General features: G+C 47.1%; 2 protein-coding genes across 6 annotated transcripts in view; both read right to left on the reverse strand.

Moving 5' to 3' along the window:
* The window catches only part of LOC130122884 (protocadherin gamma-A11-like), a 311,235-nt gene that overhangs the window by 9,373 nt on the left and 281,211 nt on the right, over window positions 1-20,651 (reverse strand). The window contains exon 1 of one of the 5 annotated variants that reach the window (XM_056291979.1): window positions 5,310-8,050. The exons of the other annotated variants lie outside the window; for them this stretch is intronic. Coding sequence (XP_056147954.1) covers window positions 5,310-7,832 — 2,523 coding nt within the window. The 5' untranslated portion in view covers window positions 7,833-8,050. Of the gene's footprint in view, window positions 1-5,309; window positions 8,051-20,651 lie in introns of those variants that run through there. 5 annotated transcript variants of the gene reach the window in all.
* LOC130125958 (cadherin EGF LAG seven-pass G-type receptor 1-like) lies at window positions 8,041-16,595 on the reverse strand. The gene is made up of 4 exons (XM_056295334.1): window positions 14,131-16,595; window positions 13,719-13,777; window positions 9,580-12,041; window positions 8,041-8,115 (listed from the first exon to the last, which is right to left on the reverse strand). Exons 1-4 carry the CDS (start codon window positions 16,593-16,595, stop codon window positions 8,041-8,043), a joined length of 5,061 nt encoding a protein of 1,686 aa, XP_056151309.1.

Below are 20,651 nucleotides of genomic sequence, written 5' to 3' on the forward strand. Positions count from 1 at the left end.
CTCTCTCTCTCTCTCTCTCTCTCTCTCTCTCTCTCTCTCTCTCTCTCTCTCTCTCTCTCTCTCTCTCTCTCTCTCTCTCTCTCTCTCTCTAGCTGTGCAGTGATGCGGTGAATAGACCCTTGGCTGTTTTCCAGACTTTGCCTCCTAATCGACACAAGAGCTCCCCGGAGAGAGGCCAGCAGGACGATGTGCTGCATTATTAAAAGAGCTGTTGTACCCTGGGAAGTGATAAAGAAAGAGAGAGACAGAGAGAGGGAGAGCGGGAGAGACAGACAGACAGACAGAGGGAGAGCAACAGAGAGAGAGACAGAGAGGGCAAGAGAGAGAGAGAGAGAGGGAGAGAGAGAGAGAGAGAGAAAAAAAAATCCCCAAACATTCCACTATCCTGTTACCCCTGTATTGATAACCAGTTGCAGTGCCAGAGTAAAAATGGCTAACAGAGGGTTAAATTCCAGCTTTGCCTCCAAGGGGTTTCTCTCATCTCAGTGGATGTCGAAACCCATCATGAACTTTCATCTGTTCGCAAATACTGATCGATTGAGGGGAGGGAACTAGATTCTGATTAAGATAAGAAGTCCAAGGTTTGGTGCATCTTCATGAAAGAATATCAATACCCCTCGCCCCCCCCCCCTGCCAAAATACACACACACACACACTCACACACACAGAAACTATTATTAGCAATCCAAACAAGAGATGTGTGAATGAGGATGAGAAAGGGTGGGCAAATTTGAACTCGTTATTATCTCACAGCGCTAGGACTTTCTTTTTGATTAAAAAAAAAACGTGAACTCTCAGTCTAAAATGGACCACAATAAGTGTGTGTGTACATCTTTATGTGTGTGTGTGTGTGTGTGTGTGTGTGTGTGTGCAAGTGTCGTCAGGGAGAGAGGGAGAGAAGAAAAAACAAGAGTAGTGCTGAGTGGAGACGAGCATCCACAGAGAGGCCCAGCATTCCAGCTGTGTGACTCGTTTTCCCCACGCACGCACACACGCGCATACACACACACACACACACACACACACACACACACACACACACACACACACACACACACACACACATGCCTAAAGAAAGAGATTATTCCCACAAGGTCAGGTCCCACCACAGGCATGTGAAAATAGGAATACAGACCCTGACAATGATGCGCCGCTGTAGAAACTTGTGCCCAATGTAAACTGAAAGTAGACACCTCTGTGTGCTGTGAAGGTTGCAGAACAAAATGGATGCCTGAGCTTTCTGTGCATGTCTGGGTTGCATTAAAAAAAAACAAAAAAAAAACACAAGAGTCAGGGGACATTCTCAGGGATGTAACACACACCTGGAAAACTGACGGTGCAGGTCAGTAAAATGTTAAAGTGGGCGATTAGGCCAACACTTATCCTCCATTGGGAGCCAATTACCATCCGATTTAGAAACAGTTTGAACTAGAAACAGTTTAGACTGCACCAGCGGCAACGGTGTGGCTGTCAGTGGCAAGCCAGGATGAAAATGCGTTTATATTTGAGTGTGAACATCTCAGCTTTAGGGATTTTTTCAGATTTTCAAAAATGTCTTCATCGTCATTTTTTTTCCCCTCTTAGACTGGTTTGACTTATAAGTGAGTGAGAGTAGGTCAGACGCTCTCAGTTCAGAGAGATCAAGGTGCCCTCTTGGTTGGCACGGATTACATCCAAGTTCTCATCCAACACAGAGATTTTCCTATCAAAGGGTCCATTTCAGTTAGTTTCAATTGCACTCTTGAGGTCAAAGGTCATTTCCCCCCATCCCCTCCTTTTTTTTCTCCCCAGTTGTATCTGGCCAATTACCCCACTCTTCTGAGCCGTCCCAGTCCTCTGCTGATCTGGGCAGGGCTGCAAACTACCACATACCTCCTCCGACACATGTGGAGTCGCCAGCCACTTCTTTTCACCTGACAGTGAGGAGTTTCACCAGGGGGATGTAGCGCGTGGGAGGATCACGCTATTCCCCTCAGTTACCCCTCCCCCCTGAACAGGCACCCTAACTGACCAGAGGAGGTGGTAGTGCAGCGACCAGGACGCATACCCACGTCTGGCTTCCCACCTGCAGTCACGACCAATTGTGTCTGTAGGGACGCTCCACCAAGCCGGAGGTAACACAGGGATTCGAACAGGTGATCCCTGTGTTGGTAGGCAACAGAATAGACTGCTACGCTACCCGGACACCCGGTCAGAGGTCATTTTAACCTGATCAAGTTCCTCGGTGACCGGACGTGATCGGCAACAGCCCAGGTAGAACTGCATTTAATGAGCATGGAACTGACAGCAAGATGGGTCATCAGCGAGTGTGAGCTCTGGATTCAGCGGGCGGGGTACGCCGCACTAATCGCTGCACAGGCGCATCACAGACAGAAACGCTGCCGCGTCTCACAGCTGACACATGAACTTCAATTCACTCAACCTCTTTCACATACACAGACACAGGAACCGCCTATACGCACATTACACAGGCATATTCCTCATGTAATGTCTTGTTCTGAGGATTCAACACACACACACACACACAAATATATATATACACACACACACACACACACACACACACACTCTATCTCTCTCTTACAGGATATGCACAAAGAAATAAAAGCACACACATATATTGCCTTGGCGTTGACAGAACCGTGGCTTGAATGCACCTGGCGCTCTGCCGAAAAAGAGGAAGCTATTTCCATTCTGCTGCTCTGATAACCTTCAGTGTGCCCGCACACACACACACACTATTTAACCTTCAATAAATAGAGGCCCACACATCAAGTCCCCCATGCCATTTCCCAGCTACCCAGCATTGTTTCCAGACCCAGTGTCCTTTAAGCCTCACTGCTGATGTCAATAAAACAGATTACGGTAACCCTTTTCATGCCACAGCTATGGACGGGAACCCTGGAACTAAAGGCTTAGAGACGAGTGAGAAGACACAGGGAGCAGGCGTTTAATCATGCATTTCTCTCTCTCTCTTACATACACACACACACACACACACACACACACACACACACACACACACACACACACACACACACACACACTCCATGATTTCCTTAACAAAACAGTAGGGGACAGAATCACTGATCCGTGTTTGTCCACGTGCCGCTTCATCAACCATGAAAAACAAAAAGAGCCTGGTCTTGATTTACAAAACATTGGGTCTAACACAGTGCATATGTCATCGCTGATACACTGACAGAGACTCACAGTACTGAATATTCTCATCTCGACAGCAGATTAATTCTATGTCTAAAGGAATATTAAGACTCTGCCTTGGATACGGAGAAGAAGGATGGATGATGGGAGAGAGGGGGGGGCCTCTGAGTCAAATTAAAATTCTAAATGTAAGATATGAGAAGATGGCGGGTTCTTTGCTCCACTGAATGTGATTCTTTTGGTACACTTGTTGTATTAGCACATGGTACAAGAAGCCTGTGCATTAGTAGCAGGACCGGCACACTCCTATTGAATAGAGAGCACACAGACGGACAGTGGGGAGTGACTGACAATGGGACACTTGGGCCCTGCTAAGATTACACACTGCTGGAGGGCTCCCAGAGCCTAATGCCCTGTGTTCACACAATCGCACACAAGCCCATCAACACATAACGCACACAACGATGGCTGACCCTCAAAGTGCACTGTCTGTCACCGTGGCCCATGCATGTAATGTCGACCTCCATTCCGCTCCCTATCTATCCCTTCATCTCTCTCCCTCTGTTGTCCTTGTTGCGCACGTGTCACTGGAGCAGAGACAGATGGTACCCTGCCGACCCAATTCAGCAGTGAGAGAGCGAGAGAGAGACACACACACAGATAGAGAGAGCAAAAGAGAGACAGACAGACAGAGCAAAAGAGAGGGAGAGGGAGAGGGAGACAGAGAGCAAAAGAGAGGGAGAGACAGATAGATAGAGAGCAAACAAGAGAGAGAAGAGGGAGAGAGAGACAGAGCGAAAGACAGGGAGAGAGAGAGTGAGAGAGACAGACAGAGCAAAAGAGGGGGAGAGAGAGACAGACAGAGCAAGAGAGTGAGTGAGCGAGAGAGAGAGACAGCAAGAGAGAGAGAATGCGAGTCAACGCAAGCACGATGCTGCACGGAGTCATGGGAGACAGCAAACTGAGATAGAATAAACAGGCACGGGGGTGAACATCCTGTTTCACGGGATGCAGTAATCTCTTAAACACCACCACAAAAATGATGGGCTTCACCAGAAGCTCTATCACATGAAATGTCATGTGGTCGGCTATAGAATGACCAAAACTCAGAATGACTTTCATTGTCCAATTAACATTATTAACTATGTTGATTTTTCCTACCATTGTTTTATTCATATATCAATATTTTATGATAGAGATTTACCTTAAATCATGTGACTTCTCTTCATGTGGAGTCATCCAAGCTAGAGCACTATCAGCCATTTTAAGGCATTCAGAGGTAAATTTGCCATCAACTACAAAGTGTGAATATCATTTTCTACAGTGGCTGGAATGGGGTCTCAAAAAAATAAAATAATAGAAAGGAATAGTATTCTTTGTCAAGTTTTCAGGTAATGAACATCAGAAATGGCATCAAAGAAAACACACACACACACACACACACAAACGAAATATCAGCCTCTCTCATGTGGTACAGAGTCCTGGAACCAATCAGCAAAAGTTCAGAGGACAACAGGAAGTAGGGGGTCAGGCCGCTGACCCCTTCAATTCCTGTTTTTTAGCCGCTGCTTTATTCATTGACTCTCCTCCCCCCTTTCCTCTCTCTCACAATCATCCTCTTTTCCATCTCCCTGTCTTCCCCCCCATCCCCCTCATCCTCTTCCCGTGCTGTCCTCAAGCCATTTCATTAGTTAAATTCTATATGCCCCCCCCCTCTCTGTGTAGAGCAACTTTTTCCTGCCTGTTTGGTTTTGTGTTTGGAAGTCAGAGACAGTAACTGCTTTCCCAGCCTTGAGGACACATTAAATGTTAAGCTGTGCCTGTGTTGGCTGACAGGACAGTACAGCTCTAAAAGCTTCTTCACCACACACAGAGATGGAGGCTTATGGTCAACAAAAGGTTTTCGAGAGAAAATACTGCAGAGCTACGTGACTCAGATAATCTAGGTCAACATGTCCTGAGTCGAAGAATCAAAACCATGTTACTAACTTTATCCATGTGTAAATTTTGTATTTAAAAAAAAGAAAAAAACTGCACTGGAGAAATTCTGTCATAAAATTTAGATAGGTTGCTCATCTGTATCATTTCACATCCAATATGGTATATCCCACAGTTCCTTGCTTGCCTTTTGACCACTGATTTCTCACCTCAATGGCTGAGTTCATAAGGTGTTTCCTGCTGAGTGTCATGTTGAGGGTGTTGTCATGACTCAGCATGGGTGTCTTGACAAAGACAAAGTCACTACGACTGGATAGAGTGGAGTAACAAGGCCTGTATGTGCGTGTATGTGGGTCCTGGGTGCCTCCCACCACCTCCATATAGCGAATGGGCCCATCCGTGTTGAGCTGCAGGTGCAGGTCCTTGCTAGGCCTCTGGTGGTAGCGGCTAGGCCGGTGGCGGCTATAGCAGCAACAGCAGTCAGAGCCACCAAGCCCTGCTGGGCCACGGTGTCTCAGGCAGCGCACCATTAGGACAACAAAGGTGATGAATGACACAGCTGAGACACAGGCCAATGAGATGATGAGGTACAGGGTGATATCAGACATCCCTGTGCGACGGGAGAAGGGTGTGTGGCGAGGGCCAGCAACAGCAGTGTTGGCCGTTTCCTTCTCCTCCACAGTTACCGTAATAGCAATGGAGGTGGACAGCGGTGGGTCACCATTATCCTGGATGATGACTACCACATCATATTCCACGCCCCCTTCTTCCTCAGCCAACTTGCGGGCTGTACGGAGCTCACCTGTGTGGAGCCCAATTCGGAAAAGACCTGAATTTGGCCCAGGGGCAATGGAATAGAACAACCAGGCGTTGTGCCCACTGTCTGCATCCACCCCAACAAGTTTGTTAATTAGGTGCCCAGGACTGGCAGACTGGGGCACAGTGAGCAGCAGCCCAGTGTCTTTAGGGTAGGAAGGGTGAACGACCACTGGTGCATTGTCATTCAGGTCCACAACAAACACGTGCACAGTGACGTTAGCTGTCCGTGGAGGCACCCCAGCATCCCGTGCCTGTACCTCGATGCGGAAGGCGTTGAGCTGCTCGTGGTCCAGCGAGCGCATGCTGTAGATTTGGCCATTTTCAGGGTTGATGTAGACGTAGGAGGAGATGGGTGAGCCCTGGACCATGCTGGGAAGGATGGAGAAGGAGATGCGAGCATTGTCCCCAAGGTCCGGGTCTGTGGCTGAAACCACAGCAATAGGGGCACTAGGAGCATTGTTCTCTGGAACGTCGACAGAATATGAAGGCTGGGAGAAGGTGGGGGCATTGTCATTTACATCAGAAAGCTCCACCACAAAGCTGGTCTGCGATAATAGAGGAGGGGAACCAGCGTCAGTGGCCATGATGACCACAGTGTACTCTTGGACACTCTCGCGGTCCAGGCTGCCATCGGTGATGAGGTTGTAGTGCCCACCAAAAGCTGAGCTGAGTTTGAATGGCAACCCTGGTTGGACCTTTAAAGTTACCTCCCCGTTTTTACCGGAGTCTAGATCACGTGCACTGATGAGGGCGATCACAGTCTGTGGTGCCGAGTCCTCTCTGATAGGACTGGTCAATGACGTCAGCGTCACCTCCGGTGAGTTGTCGTTCACATCGATGACGTCCACAATGACGTTGCAGGAGCCCTCCATGGCAGGAGAGCCACCATCCCTCGCCTGCACTGTGATGTGATAAACACTGGCCGTCTCATAATCCACATCACCGTTAACACGTATCTCGCCACTGTTCGAGTCCACGCTAAACAGTTTCAGCACACGCTCCGGTGTATATTTACTAAATAAGAAGGCTATTTCCCCGTTTTGACCCGAGTCCCGGTCAGTTGCGTTCAGTTTTGTGACTAAAGTGCCCGGTGCTACATTCTCTAGCAGGCTGACTTTCTTTACCGGCTCGTCAAAGACGGGCGCGTTGTCATTCACGTCCAGAATTTTAATCAGCAGAAGAGTTGAGCCAGATTTCTCCGGCTGACCTCCATCCACGGCCGTGAGCAACAGGCGAAACGACGCTTGCGTTTCCCCATCCAACGCCTTTTCCACCACCAGCTCAGGGAACCGAGTGCCGTCGCTTTTAGTCTCTACATTCAAAACGAAACAGTCATTTGGTGCAAGGTGATAAGTGCGTAAAGAGTTACTACCCACGTCTGGGTCGTGCGCGCTCTCCAAGCGGAACCGCGTACCAGGCGCCGCCGCTTCGGAGATCTCCAGCGAGATGTTTTTGGTGGAAAACTGCGGCGCGTTGTCATTCACGTCCATAATGTCCACCACGACGCGATGTATTTGTAAAGGACCCTCGAGGATGATCTGAAGGTGTAACGAACAAGTCGAAGTCGACTCGCACATGTGCTCCCTATCAATCTTTTGTTTAATGACCAAATTACCCGTTGCCTGGTTTACCTCGAAATACTGTGCGGTGGATTCCGAGACCACTCGTAATTTCCTCTGGATTATCATCTGGGCTGTCAGAGCCAAATCTCTAGCGATATTACCCACGACGGAGCCCGGGTTCAGCTCTTCCGACACGGAATAGCTGAGCTGGGCGGACGCGCACGACAGGCACGCGAGAGAAAACCAGAGCCTGAGCAGCCGCCATCCTCCGGAGCGCTTCCTCAGTCCGGAGTCCATTGTGTTGCAGTCCCCCGGAATGGGGAATGGTATAGTTTTAAGTTCCTTTTTCATCGTAACTCGTCCATAGTCGCGTTAAACACGCTATCAGTCCGTTAACAGACATTTCCGTTTTAGAAACAGAGCGATGGGTAGTTTAGACGTGATCATAACGGCCAACTTCTTTCTGAGAAAGTTGGGATGGTTAAAAAAAAAAAAAAAAACTTTGAGCGCCCTGCCTTCCCTTGCTGAAACTCTGCCCCGTCTCTCCGCCTCACCCCCGTCATGGGCGGGGAGAGACCACAAAGGCCCGCTTCCCATTGGAAGCTGCGGCTGAACCAGCACCCCTCTCACAACTCTGTGTCACACAGGCCTTAAAGTGAGGGGAAACTTTTCACACACACACACACACGCGCGCGCGCGCGCACGCACGCACACAAAACCCCACAACTCCTTGAGTTTTAAAAGTTGCTAATAAGACACGTGTTTCTAAAAACAAAGCTTCGAGTAAGCTGAACGAGTAATTAAACATTTAGGCGATTATAAAGAATCTAAACAAACAACCCAGAAAACACCAGGACAGGCAATGCTGAGGGTTCTGTATTGTGACGTCATTGTAGCTACAGAGTCAATCTCACGTTGCCATTCATAGCCCGAAGTATGTCCAACAGGTACAACATATCCCCCCCCCCCCACACACACACACACCACACAGACACACCCTCCAAAAAAACATGTAAAAATATTGGTGCCCGCGAGGGGGCATAATTTCCAAACTGGTTTCTTTTTTGCTCCCCCTCTGAAACACTGTCACTGTAAATGAATGGGTTGACATAGCTCGGCAAGGCTACACCGCGTTATAAACACCACGGTCAGAGTACATATATATTGATACTGCAGTGTATCAGCCAAATCAGATCGTCTGAAGGCCAACAGAGATTGTGAAGTGTTCATCAATATTTTATGATCCGAGTGAATACCGACTTGTCATGGGCATGGGTATGTCTGGTATTTCGGCCAGGGGAAATGTTATCATCCTAGGAACTCATACTGCAAGTATCGAGTCGATGTGAGTATTTTACATCATTTGAAAAGAAATACTGAAAGAAAGATGAGAGAATAATTAATCCGGGTGCTTACACTGTGTCCAAAGTAATGTTATGAGTATGGACGTATGGCATACTATAGGTTAACCAAATTAACGCCAACGTAAACTGTAGAAAACTATGTTAATCTCGCCATCCACGCATTGCTTTCCTTGGCAATGTTATTTGTCCATACCGGAATGAAGCAAAATCAATTGCAGAGATGTATGCATTCAAATATGTATGCCTACATTATAGATGCAGTTAGAGTGAGAAATAAACAGAGAGAAAGCAAGAGGGGGGACAGATAGACAGATAATATTGTTTTATGTGTATTTTTAATGAAAAAATATTGACTGCTGGGATATGGGATAGGCTCCAGCAGCATCCCTGCGAACCTGCGGGCAGGATAAGCGGTTTGGATAATGGATGGATGGATGGCTATTGTAGCAAAGCCGCAAAATGGTCAATTTACAGCAGAATTAGAATAATGACTAAATATTCCACCCATATTTGTAAAGTATGAGAAAGAAATATAATTACTTAAATCAAATGAGTTATACCTATGAATCATAAGTAATTATGAATTTCATTTGCTGTCAAGTTGTTGAATTGTCGTAAAAGAGCTGGGCAAAATAACATGTTTGATGATGCTTGGTATTGGACTAACAGCGAAAACCTAATATATCCTGCTGCCATATGCTATTTTAAATATGTAATCTATTACACGTCTGTACGCTCACCTGCTGGCTCTCAAAGGTCCAGGTGCTATCTGGCAAAGACGCGTCTAAAACACTGATCATCTCCTTAAAGTCAGTGGTGCTGCTGGGCTTAACCAGGGTGAAATCGCTGTACTCTGACATGGGAGAGAGACAGGACCTGAAGGACTGACTCTGAGACATCATGTCCCCTCCCAGGACCTCCACATATTTTATAGGTCCGTCAGTGTTGAGCTGGATCTGTAGGTTTCTGTTGGGGTTCTTGTAGTCGTCACAGTCGCTCCGTCTCATGCAGCAGCTACCGCTGTCCCTGCTGTTCTTAATACACTTAACTGCTAAAATGAGAAAAGTCAGCACAGACAGTACGGACACCCCGGCCAGAGAGAGGATCAAGTACAGGGTGATTCTCCCACTTTTCTTGCTGGGCTCGTTGACTTTGTGTCTAAGATCCAGAATGGGCTCATGAAGTCCGTCCTCAATGAGAACAGACACTGTGACCGTGGCGGACTGGACCGGTTCTCCGTCGTCCTTGATCTCTATGAGAAGCCTCTGAGAGGAGTCGTCCTGCTCGGACACAGCACGTTTAGTCCTCACCTCCCCTGTGTAAAGACTGACAGTGAACAGAGAGGCGTCTGTGGCCTCTGACAACTTATAGGAGATCCAGGCGTTATGGCCCGAGTCTGCGTCCACGGCCGTTACCTTGGTAACCAGATGTCCAGCTTTAGCAGAACGGGGCATCCTCTGATGAGAGAGTGACCCCAGAATAGCGGGGGAGGGGTAAATAACAGAGGGGGCATTGTCGTTCTGGTCCAGGATAAAAACGTGGACAGTGGCGTTGCTGCTCAGAGACGGAGAGCCCCGGTCTTTAGCCTGCACCTGGATCTGAAACACCTTCAGTTTCTCATAATCAAACGAGTGCATGCTGTAGATGCTGCCATTGTCAGAGTTGATGTAAACATAGGACGACACAGACACGTCCTGTACTTTAGAGTCCAGGATGGAGTAGGAGATCTTGGCGTTGTCACCAAAATCCAGATCAGATGCTGATACCGAGTAAAGTATTGATCCTGGTAGCGTATTCTCTTTTATATAAACATTATAGGAGGGCTGAGAGAATACAGCAGGGTTGTCATTCACATCAGTGATGGTGACAGGAATAGTTTTCTTGCTGCTGAGGGGAGGAGAGCCTGCATCCGTGGCCGTTATATCAATCTTATATTCGGAAAAGCTCTCTCGGTCTAAAACACCGCTGGTAACCAGCGCGTAATTATTAGAGAAGGAGGGTTTCAGACTGAAAGGGGAGCCCTTCGGCAGTTGTAAACTCACTTTACTGTTATCACCGGAGTCGAGGTCCCGCACACTGATTAGCGCCACTACGGTGCCACTCGGCGCGTCTTCACGCACGGCGCTCGGTTGGGAGGTTAGAACTATTTCCGGGGCATTGTCGTTTATGTCCATTACATCTACCTGCACGCGACAATGCCCCTCCATTTCTGGACTGCCTTTATCTTTGGCAGTTATATCAATGCCATATGAAGCAGTGGTCTCATAGTCTAAATCGCCCTTTAACACGATTTCCCCCGTTACAGAATTCATCTCGAACACCTGCAATACAGAAGCCGGGGTTCGAGAGCCAAACGAGTACTCGATCTCAGCGTTTGATCCTTCGTCGGCGTCTGTTGCTGTCGGTTTGATAATTACATTACCTCTTGCACTTTTTTCCGCCAAGGTAACTTTATAAACGCTCTTTTCAAATACCGGAAAATTGTCATTTATATCGAGCACGATTATCGTTATTTGCGAACTTCCAGATCTTACTGGACTGCCTCCATCTAACGCCGTCAGTGACAGGCTATGAACAGCCGTTTTCTCTCGATCCAACTGTTTCTCTAACACAAGTTGGGGAGCGGCCCTGCCACCTTCGATGTCTTTCATTCTGAGAGAGAAACATTCATTTTTGCTCAGAGTGTAGGATCTGAGCGAATTGCTACCCACGTCCGGGTCTTGCGCGCTTTCCAAAGGAAAGCTAGTGCCAACTGCCGCTGATTCGGGTATTTTTAAAGTCAGATCATCCGATAAGAAACTCGGGGAGTTGTCATTGATGTCTCGTATTTCAACCTCGATGCGGTGCAGCTGCAGCGGGTTCTCTATCACGACCTGCAGAGGTAGCACGCAGCTGGCGCTTTGTCCGCATAAAGCCTCTCTGTCTATCCTCTCGTTCACCACCAGCTCGCCCTTCCCCGCATCCACGCTGAAATACTGCTTACCAGCCTCGGAGGCGACGCGCAGGTTACGCTCATACATCTCCGATAGACCCAAACCCACATCTTTGGCTAGATTTCCTACCACAGAGCCCTGCTTTAGTTCCTCCGGGATGGTGTAGCGAGTCTGTCCGTCTATTGTACTCCACAGGAGAAAGAAATGATGCCACCAAAGAGCCCGCCATCTCCAATCCCTGTATCCCCCTGTCTTTGTCATCCCTGGTCCGTTGCAAAGCGTCATTTCCGATCGAGACGATCACAAAACCCCTTTAAAATCCATTGCCGGACACCATAGCCCATCCCAGTACAAAGAAAGGGGGAAACGACCGTTCATGGCCAAAAAATAAAAAATAAAATTAAGAAATCCCATCCATCCTTCCAGATCATACGCGTATCTCCCTTTATCCCTCAGCGCTTCTCGTCGCAAGGCGTACTACGGTGCTGAGACTGCGCGGGGGGGGGGGGAGGGAGGGAGTAGATCTCTTTGTACAGTTTCGGATGCTATTGGATCACGGCGTCCATCTCTGCCAGCCAATGAGAAGCGAGGTGAACAGCGCCCATAAGTACACAGCAGTCTATGCTCTGCCAGTGAGGAATGAGTGACAGCTATAGCACATGAGGATATTTTAACAGAAGCCCTTCATTAATATGTAAAACTGCCGAGTCAGTGAATGAATGAAAGCATTAATTAATAAATGTATCTTAAAGAAGCAGTTTTGATTAGTGGGCCATTTTACCGTAATTCTGCTTGTCTACTGCCATCAGACAGTCTGATGAGTCCTTTAAATTCAAACTTAAAACTCATATTTTTGCCGTATCGTGCATTTCGTTGCCTTTAAGTTGAGCGCTTCACAACCTGTACTGCATGGTGGGTCGTTTTCTGTCTTAATTAATACACTAAGCAGTGTTCTGCCAACGAGATTGTGAGTATAGATTATTGCAAACTGTTCTCTTCTCTCACGTGTCGTTTCTTTCTTTCTGAAAGATGTCTTCTCCTTTCTCTTCTCCTGTGCTTGTCAACGGTGTGATGCGAGTCTCAGTCGTGTGAACGTGTAGTTTGTCCTTCTCCCAGGTCTCCATGGTGACGATGGTCGCCCCCCTGGACACTGCTTGGCATCCCCCTCATCACATTTTCTTTTTACATATCTTATGAATCCATATAAATTTGTTATCCTGTTTCAATGTTGTATCCTTCTCTCTCTCCGATGTGTGAATAATATATTTTCTTGTCTCTTCCACTGTGTATGTGGATGGTGTGACGTGAGTCCTCCCCTGTGTGCACGTGTAGTCCGTCCTCCTGCCAGGTCTTCATGGTGACGCTGGTCGCGTGGCTCAGGTCCTGGGCTGTTCCGGTGGAGTCTGGATACCGCTTGGCATCCTCCTCATCATATTCTTCATATATCTTATAAGTCCATTATAATTCTGTTATCCTCTTTCAGTGTTGTATTGTGTAAATTGTGTAAACACAACATCCATTACACGTTGTCCGTCTTGGGAGAGAGATCCCTCCTCTGTTGCTCTCCCTGAGGTTTCTTCCTATTGTTTCTCCCTGTTAAAGTTTTTTTTTTAGGAAGTTGTTCCTTATCCGATGCGAGGGTCTAAGGACAGGATGTTGCACTGCTGTAAAGCCCCCTGAGGCAAATTTGTAATTTGTGAGAATGGGCCATACAAATAAAATTGACTTGGCTTAGTAAGGTAACATAGGAGTTCTGCATTTCAAATCTATCAAACAACTCTAAGAACCTTGAGGACATATAAAGGGTGGATTATGAGATAATATTAGAGCCCTCATACTTAAAATTAGATGCAAAAAGTTGACTTTTATTATTTATATTCGACTCGATATCCTGGCAAGTGTGAAGCCAAGCCACCATTACTTAGGCCTGGACTGTATACTGCTCTGTTTGGCTGAGTGTCGCTGTCCATCGATGTGGTACTGAAGTGGGTCAGCCAGGCTTTCACACAACACGCCCACTCAACAACCGATGACAGCAGAAGTCAGGGATCACAACCACAGAAATACATTCATCTGCACTGCCGTAGTGCAGTTTGTTTGCTAAAATAGTCCAACATCTAATAATGTATCCACCCAGGGAGCAGAAAATACACTTCACAAAATATAAGTCCTATATTGAATAGTGTTGTGGTACGTATGCACGCGCACATAAATGCGTGTATATAACGGCAAATTGAGGGGCATTTCTTCCATGGTGGCGTTTTAAAACTTGTCGCGATGGTAAAATTATTCACCGTTCATTATAGATAAAAGAAAATGTTAAAAACATGATAAATGTCAACTTGTTATTACACTCTGCTCACCTGCTGGCTCTCAAAGGTCCAGGTGCTGTCTGGCAAAGACGCGTCTAAAACACTGATCATCTCCTTAAAGTCAGTGGTGCTGCTGGGCTTAACCAGCGTGAAATCGCTGTACTCTGACATGGGAGAGAGACAGGACCTGAAGGACTGGCTCTGAGACATCATGTCCCCTCCCAGGACCTCCACATATTTTATAGGTCCGTCAGTGTTGAGCTGGATCTGCAGGTTTCTGTTGGGGTTCTTGTAGTCGTCACAGTCGCTCCGTCTCATGCAGCAGCTACCGCTGTCCCTGCTGTTCTTAATACACTTAACTGCTAAAATGAGAAAAGTCAGCACAGACAGTACGGACACCCCGGCCAGAGAGAGGATCAAGTACAGGGTGATCCTCCCACTTTTCTTGCTGGGCTCGTTGACTTTGTGTCTAAGATCCAGAATGGGCTCATGAAGTCCATCCTCAATGAGAACAGACACTGTGACCGTGGCGGACTGGACCGGTTCTCCGTCGTCCTTGATCTCTATGAGAAGCCTCTGAGAGGAGTCGTCCTGCTCGGACACAGCACGTTTAGTCCTCACCTCCCCTGTGTAAAGACTGACAGTGAACAGAGAGGCGTCTGTGGCCTCTGACAACTTATAGGAGATCCAGGCGTTATGGCCCGAGTCTGCGTCCACGGCCGTTACCTTGGTAACCAGATGTCCAGCTTTAGCAGAACGGGGCATCCTCTGATGAGAGAGTGACCCCAGAACAGCGGGGGAGGGGTAAATAACAGAGGGGGCATTGTCGTTCTGGTCCAGGATAAAAACGTGGACAGTGGCGTTGCTGCTCAGAGACGGAGAGCCCTGGTCTTTAGCCTGCACCTGGATCTGAAACACCTTCAGTTTCTCATAATCAAACGAGTGCATGCTGTAGATGCTGCCATTGTCAGAGTTGATGTAAACATAGGAAGACACAGACACGTCCTGTACTTTGGAGTCCAGGATGGAGTAGGAGATCTTGGCGTTGTCACCAAAATCCAGATCAGATGCTGATACCGAGTAAAGTATTGATCCTGGTAGCGTATTCTCTTTTATATAAACATTATAGGAGGGCTGAGAGAATACAGGAGGGTTGTCATTCACATCAATGATGGTGACAGGAATAGTTTTCTGACTACTGAGGGGAGGAGAGCCTGCATCAGTTGCTGTTAACTCAATATTATACTCTGAGAAGCTCTCTCGGTCTAAACCACCGCTGGTGACCAGTGCGTAATTATTAGAGAAGGAGGGTTTCAGACTGAATGGAGAGCTCTTTGGGAGCTGTAACTTCACTTTTCCGTTTTCACCGGAGTCGAAGTCTCGGGCACTGATCAAGGCTATTACCGTGCCTGTGGGCGCGTCTTCACGCACAGGATTAGGCTGGGAGGTTAAAACTATCTCTGGAGCATTGTCGTTATAATCTACCACCTCTATTTGGACAGTGCAGTCCCCCTCCATTCTAGGGGTTCCTTTGTCTTTAGCACTAATATGTAATTCAAAACTTGGAACTGATTCGAAATCTAATCTCCCCTTTAAAGTTAACTTTCCCGATGAGGAGTCAATATCGAAAACAGACAGGGCGGTATCTGATGTGTGTGGTCCAAAAAAATATTCTACTTCGCCATTAGGACCTTCATCAATATCCTTGGCTATCAGCGTGACGATGGACGTGTCTTCTACACTATTTTCGGTCAGTGAGATTTTATAAAGGTTTTTCTCAAATACAGGGAAATTATCATTATTGTCAAGCACTTTTATTGTTATCCGAGCGGTTCCGGATCGCACCGGATTGCCCCCGTCTAATGCCGTCAACAGAAGCTGGTGTACAGCTTTTTTCTCTCGGTCGAGAGGTTTCGCCAAGACTAGTTCCGGAACCTTCCTTCCTCCAGACACATCTTTTATATTCAAATTAAAACAGTCGTCTTTACTCAGACTATACGACCTCACGTAGTTACTCCCTACATCGAGGTCCTGCGCACTCTCCAAACGAAAACGCGTCCCCGCGGCCGTGGACTCCGCTATTTCTAACGTGACAACATTAGCGGGGAAACTCGGGGAATTGTCGTTAATATCTTGTATTTCCACTTCAACCCGATATAACTGTAGCGGGTTCTGAATGACGACCTGCAGAGACAACACGCAGCTGGCGCTTTGTCCGCATAAAGCCTCTCTGTCTATCCTCTCGTTCACCACCAGCTCGCCCTTCCCCGCATCCACGCTGAAATACTGCTTACCCGCCTCCGATGTGACGCGCAGGTTACGCTCATACATCTCTGATAGTCCTAACCCAAGATCTTTGGCTAGATTTCCTACCACATATCCTTGTTTAGGTTCCTCCGGGATGGTGTACCGAGTCTGTCCGCATATTGTACTCCACAGGAGAAAGAAGTGATGCCACCAAAGAGCCCGCCATCTCCAGTCCCTGTATCCTCCTCTCTTTGTCATCCCTGGTCCGTTGCAAAGCGTCATTTCCGATCGAGACGATCACAAAACCCCTTTAAAATCCATTGCCGGAGAGCACAGCCTATTCCAGTATAAAGATAACTTAAATATTCGTTCATGGCCGACGATAAAAATAAGAGGTATTAATCCTATTCGGCGTGAACGAGCATGTCTCCATCTCTCCCCTGCAGTTTGCATTGTAAGGTTTACGGTGCCGACACTGCATTGGGGGAGGGAGTAGATCTCTTTGTACAGTGTTGGACGCTATTGGATCACGTCAGCTCTCCGTGCCATCCAATAGGATGCGAGCTGAGCAGCGCCCTTAAAATCACCACAGCCTCTATGCACTATGCGTAAAGACTGAGTGGGGAAAAAAACACAAAAACAAAAACAAATTGCTTAAGCCTATCATTTCATTATTGTCTTGAAAACAAAAAAAAGTTGGACAGCGTTACCTTATAAATGTTCTTTTTGTTTAATTCCATTGTACCTAAACTAAGCCTGCATTTCAGATTTTATTTTGGTAAATGTCCGTATCGCTCATATTATTTTCCCTTCATTTTCATCAGATAACTCTTGCTGTTGAAAAAGAGACAACGTTTGAGCTTATGGATTGTGACTGGACTTTAAAATGCAAATAAACGGGTTTAACCCCCCCCCCCCACACACACGCATACACTTGGATCACGTGATGGAATCAAAGATGGCGCTGTACTATGGTCGCTCGCTACGAGCCGCTCTCGCTTCGTTGCGTTATCGTATATTGTGTTGTGTATGTAACGCATGAATTCATTGTGTCTGTAGGTCTGTAGTGTTGTCTTTTTTTGGGATGATGTGTACTTGTGTCCCTTGCGTTGAGGCAGAGAGAGTCAGAACAATATAATTTCATTGTATACCAATACACGTGACAAGTTCAAGTTGAACTTGAGTTCGAAGCTGTGCGTATGACCCGCACTTCACTGCAGCATGTATATCGTAAAGACGTCGTTTTATGAGTTTCACAAGTGTAAATGTAGATCTCATGATTAGAGGAAAACTACTTTATTTTGGTCATGGTACAGTTGTTCGGTTACAATGGAATTTGTTTTCTGCATTTAATCCATCCTATTGTATAGGAGGAGTGGGAAGCTTTGAGGGGCAGCGCCCGGGTACCAACTCCAGTTCTTTTCCCTATTGTCTTGGTTAGGGGCGCAGGCATTAACCCATTAACCTAACATACGTGTGTTTTTGATGGTGGGAGGAAACCGGAGCACCCGGAGGAAACCCACTCAGACACGGGGAGAACATGCAAACTCCACACTGAAAGGACCTGGGACGGCCTGGGGTTCGAACCCAGGACCTTCCTGCTGTGAGGCAACGGTGCTAACCACTAGGCCGCCGTGCGACAGATATACTCCACGCCTACGCCTACGCCATGAGGAAGGGGAGGTAAGACCACGAGGGGGGGGGGGGGGCTAAGAGGACATCTGTCATCCTCTGCGAATAGTACATGTGGCCATTTTAACTCTAATCAATGGTCAAGGCAATTTGCATATCATACCGATTGCTGGTTCCGGTTGTGACGCAGCTGTGCTTTTTATAAAGGTGGGGATACCTGCAGTCAGCTGAGACTGACGAAATATGACTGATGAAACGTTTCTCCCATTAAACTTTGAGTTAAGATGAACTGATTCAACTTTCTGGGATATTTTCCAAGCTGCAATTACACCGATGTTTGAAAAAAACAATTATCAAAGGAAATATGGAGAGGATTTGTTGACATTGCCCGTTCTTACTGTAAATTAAAAATAAAAATTTCCCCAAGTAAAACGATCTTATTATAAAAAAGTATATCATTGGATGGGTGTACATAGATAATGTGTTTAACGCAACATTTATTTTATATTCTGCTCACCTGCTGGCTCTCAAAGGTCCAGGTGCTATCTGGCAAAGACGCGTCTAAAACACTGATCATCTCCTTAAAGTCAGTGGTGCTGCTGGGCTTAACCAGGGTGAAATCGCTGTACTCTGACATGGGAGAGAGACAGGACCTGAAGGACTGGCTCTGAGACATCATGTCCCCTCCCAGGACCTCCACATATTTAATAGGTCCGTCAGTGTTGAGCTGGATCTGCAGGTTTCTGTTGGGGTTCTTGTAGTCGTCACAGTCGCTCCGTCTCATGCAGCAGCTACCGCTGTCCCTGCTGTTCTTAATACACTTAACTGCTAAAATGAGAAAAGTCAGCACAGACAGTACGGACACCCCGGCCAGAGAGAGGATCAAGTACAGGGTGATTCTCCCACTTTTCTTGCTGGGCTCGTTGACTTTGTGTCTAAGATCCAGAATGGGCTCATGAAGTCCGTCCTCAATGAGAACAGACACTGTGACCGTGGCGGACTGGACCGGTTCTCCGTCGTCCTTGATCTCTATGAGAAGCCTCTGAGAGGAGTCGTCCTGCTCGGACACAGCACGTTTAGTCCTCACCTCCCCTGTGTAAAGACTGACAGTGAACAGAGAGGCGTCTGTGGCCTCTGACAACTTATAGGAGATCCAGGCGTTATGGCCCGAGTCTGCGTCCACGGCCGTTACCTTGGTAACCAGATGTCCAGCTTTAGCAGAACGGGGCATCCTCTGATGAGAGAGTGACCCCAGAACAGCGGGGGAGGGATAAATAACAGAGGGGGCATTGTCGTTCTGGTCCAGGATAAAAACGTGGACAGTGGCGTTGCTGCTCAGAGACGGAGAGCCCCGGTCTTTAGCCTGCACCTGGATCTGAAACACCTTCAGTTTCTCATAATCAAACGAGTGCATGCTGTAGATGCTGCCATTGTCAGAGTTGATGTAAACATAGGACGACACAGACACGTCCTGTACTTTAGAGTCCAGGATGGAGTAGGAGATCTTGGCGTTGTCACCAAAATCCAGATCAGATGCTGATACCGAGTAAAGTATTGATCCTGGTAGCGTATTCTCTTTTATATAGACATTATAGGAGGGCTGAGAGAATACAGGAGGGTTGTCATTCACATCAATGATGGTGACAGGAATAGTTTTCTGACTACTGAGGGGAGGAGAGCCTGCATCAGTTGCTGTTAACTCAATATTATACTCTGAGAAGCTCTCTCGGTCTAAACCACCGCTGGTGACCAGTGCGTAATTATTAGAGAAGGAGGGTTTCAGACTGAATGGAGAGCTCTTCGGGAGCTGTAACTTCACTTTTCCGTTTTCACCGGAGTCGCGGTCTCGGGCACTGATCAAGGCTACTACCGTGCCTGTGGGCGCGTCTTCACGCACAGGATTAGGCTGGGAGGTTAAAACTATTTCTGGAGCATTGTCGTTATAATCCAATATATCTACTTGGACCGTACAGTGCCCCTCCATTCTAGGAGTTCCTTTGTCTTTAGCACTAATGTCTATTTCAAAACTGGGGACTGCTTCAAAATCTAATCTCCCCTTTAAAGTTAACTTTCCAGATAATGAATTAATATCGAACATAGACAGAACGGTATCTGATGTGTGTGGTCCAAAAAAATATTCTACCTCACCATTAGGACCTTCATCAATATCTTTGGCTATCAGCGTGACGACGGACGTGCCCTCAACACTATTTTCATCCAGTGAAACTCTATAAGCTTTTTTCTCGAATACAGGGAAATTATCATTATTGTCAAGCACTTTTATTGTTATCTGAGCGGTTCCGGATCGCACCGGATTGCCCCCGTCTAATGCCGTCAACAGAAGCTGGTGTACAGCTTTTTTCTCTCGGTCGAGAGGTTTCGCCAAGACTAGTTCCGGAACCTTCCTTCCTCCAGACACATCTTTTATATTCAAATTAAAGCAGTCATCTTTGCTAAGAGAATACGATCTCACGTAATTACTGCCAACATCGAGATCCTGCGCACTCTCTAAAGGAAAATGCGCCCCCGCAGCCGTGGACTCCGCTATTTCTAACGTGACGTCTTTCGAAGGGAAACTCGGGGAATTGTCGTTAATATCTTGTATTTCCACTTCAACTCGGTGCAGCTGTAACGGGTTCTGAATGACAACCTGCAGAGACAACACGCAGCTGGCGCTTTGTC

The sequence above is a fragment of the Lampris incognitus genome, chromosome 1, assembly GCF_029633865.1.
Source record: "Lampris incognitus isolate fLamInc1 chromosome 1, fLamInc1.hap2, whole genome shotgun sequence".
NCBI classification, from domain to species: domain Eukaryota; kingdom Metazoa; phylum Chordata; class Actinopteri; order Lampriformes; family Lampridae; genus Lampris; species Lampris incognitus.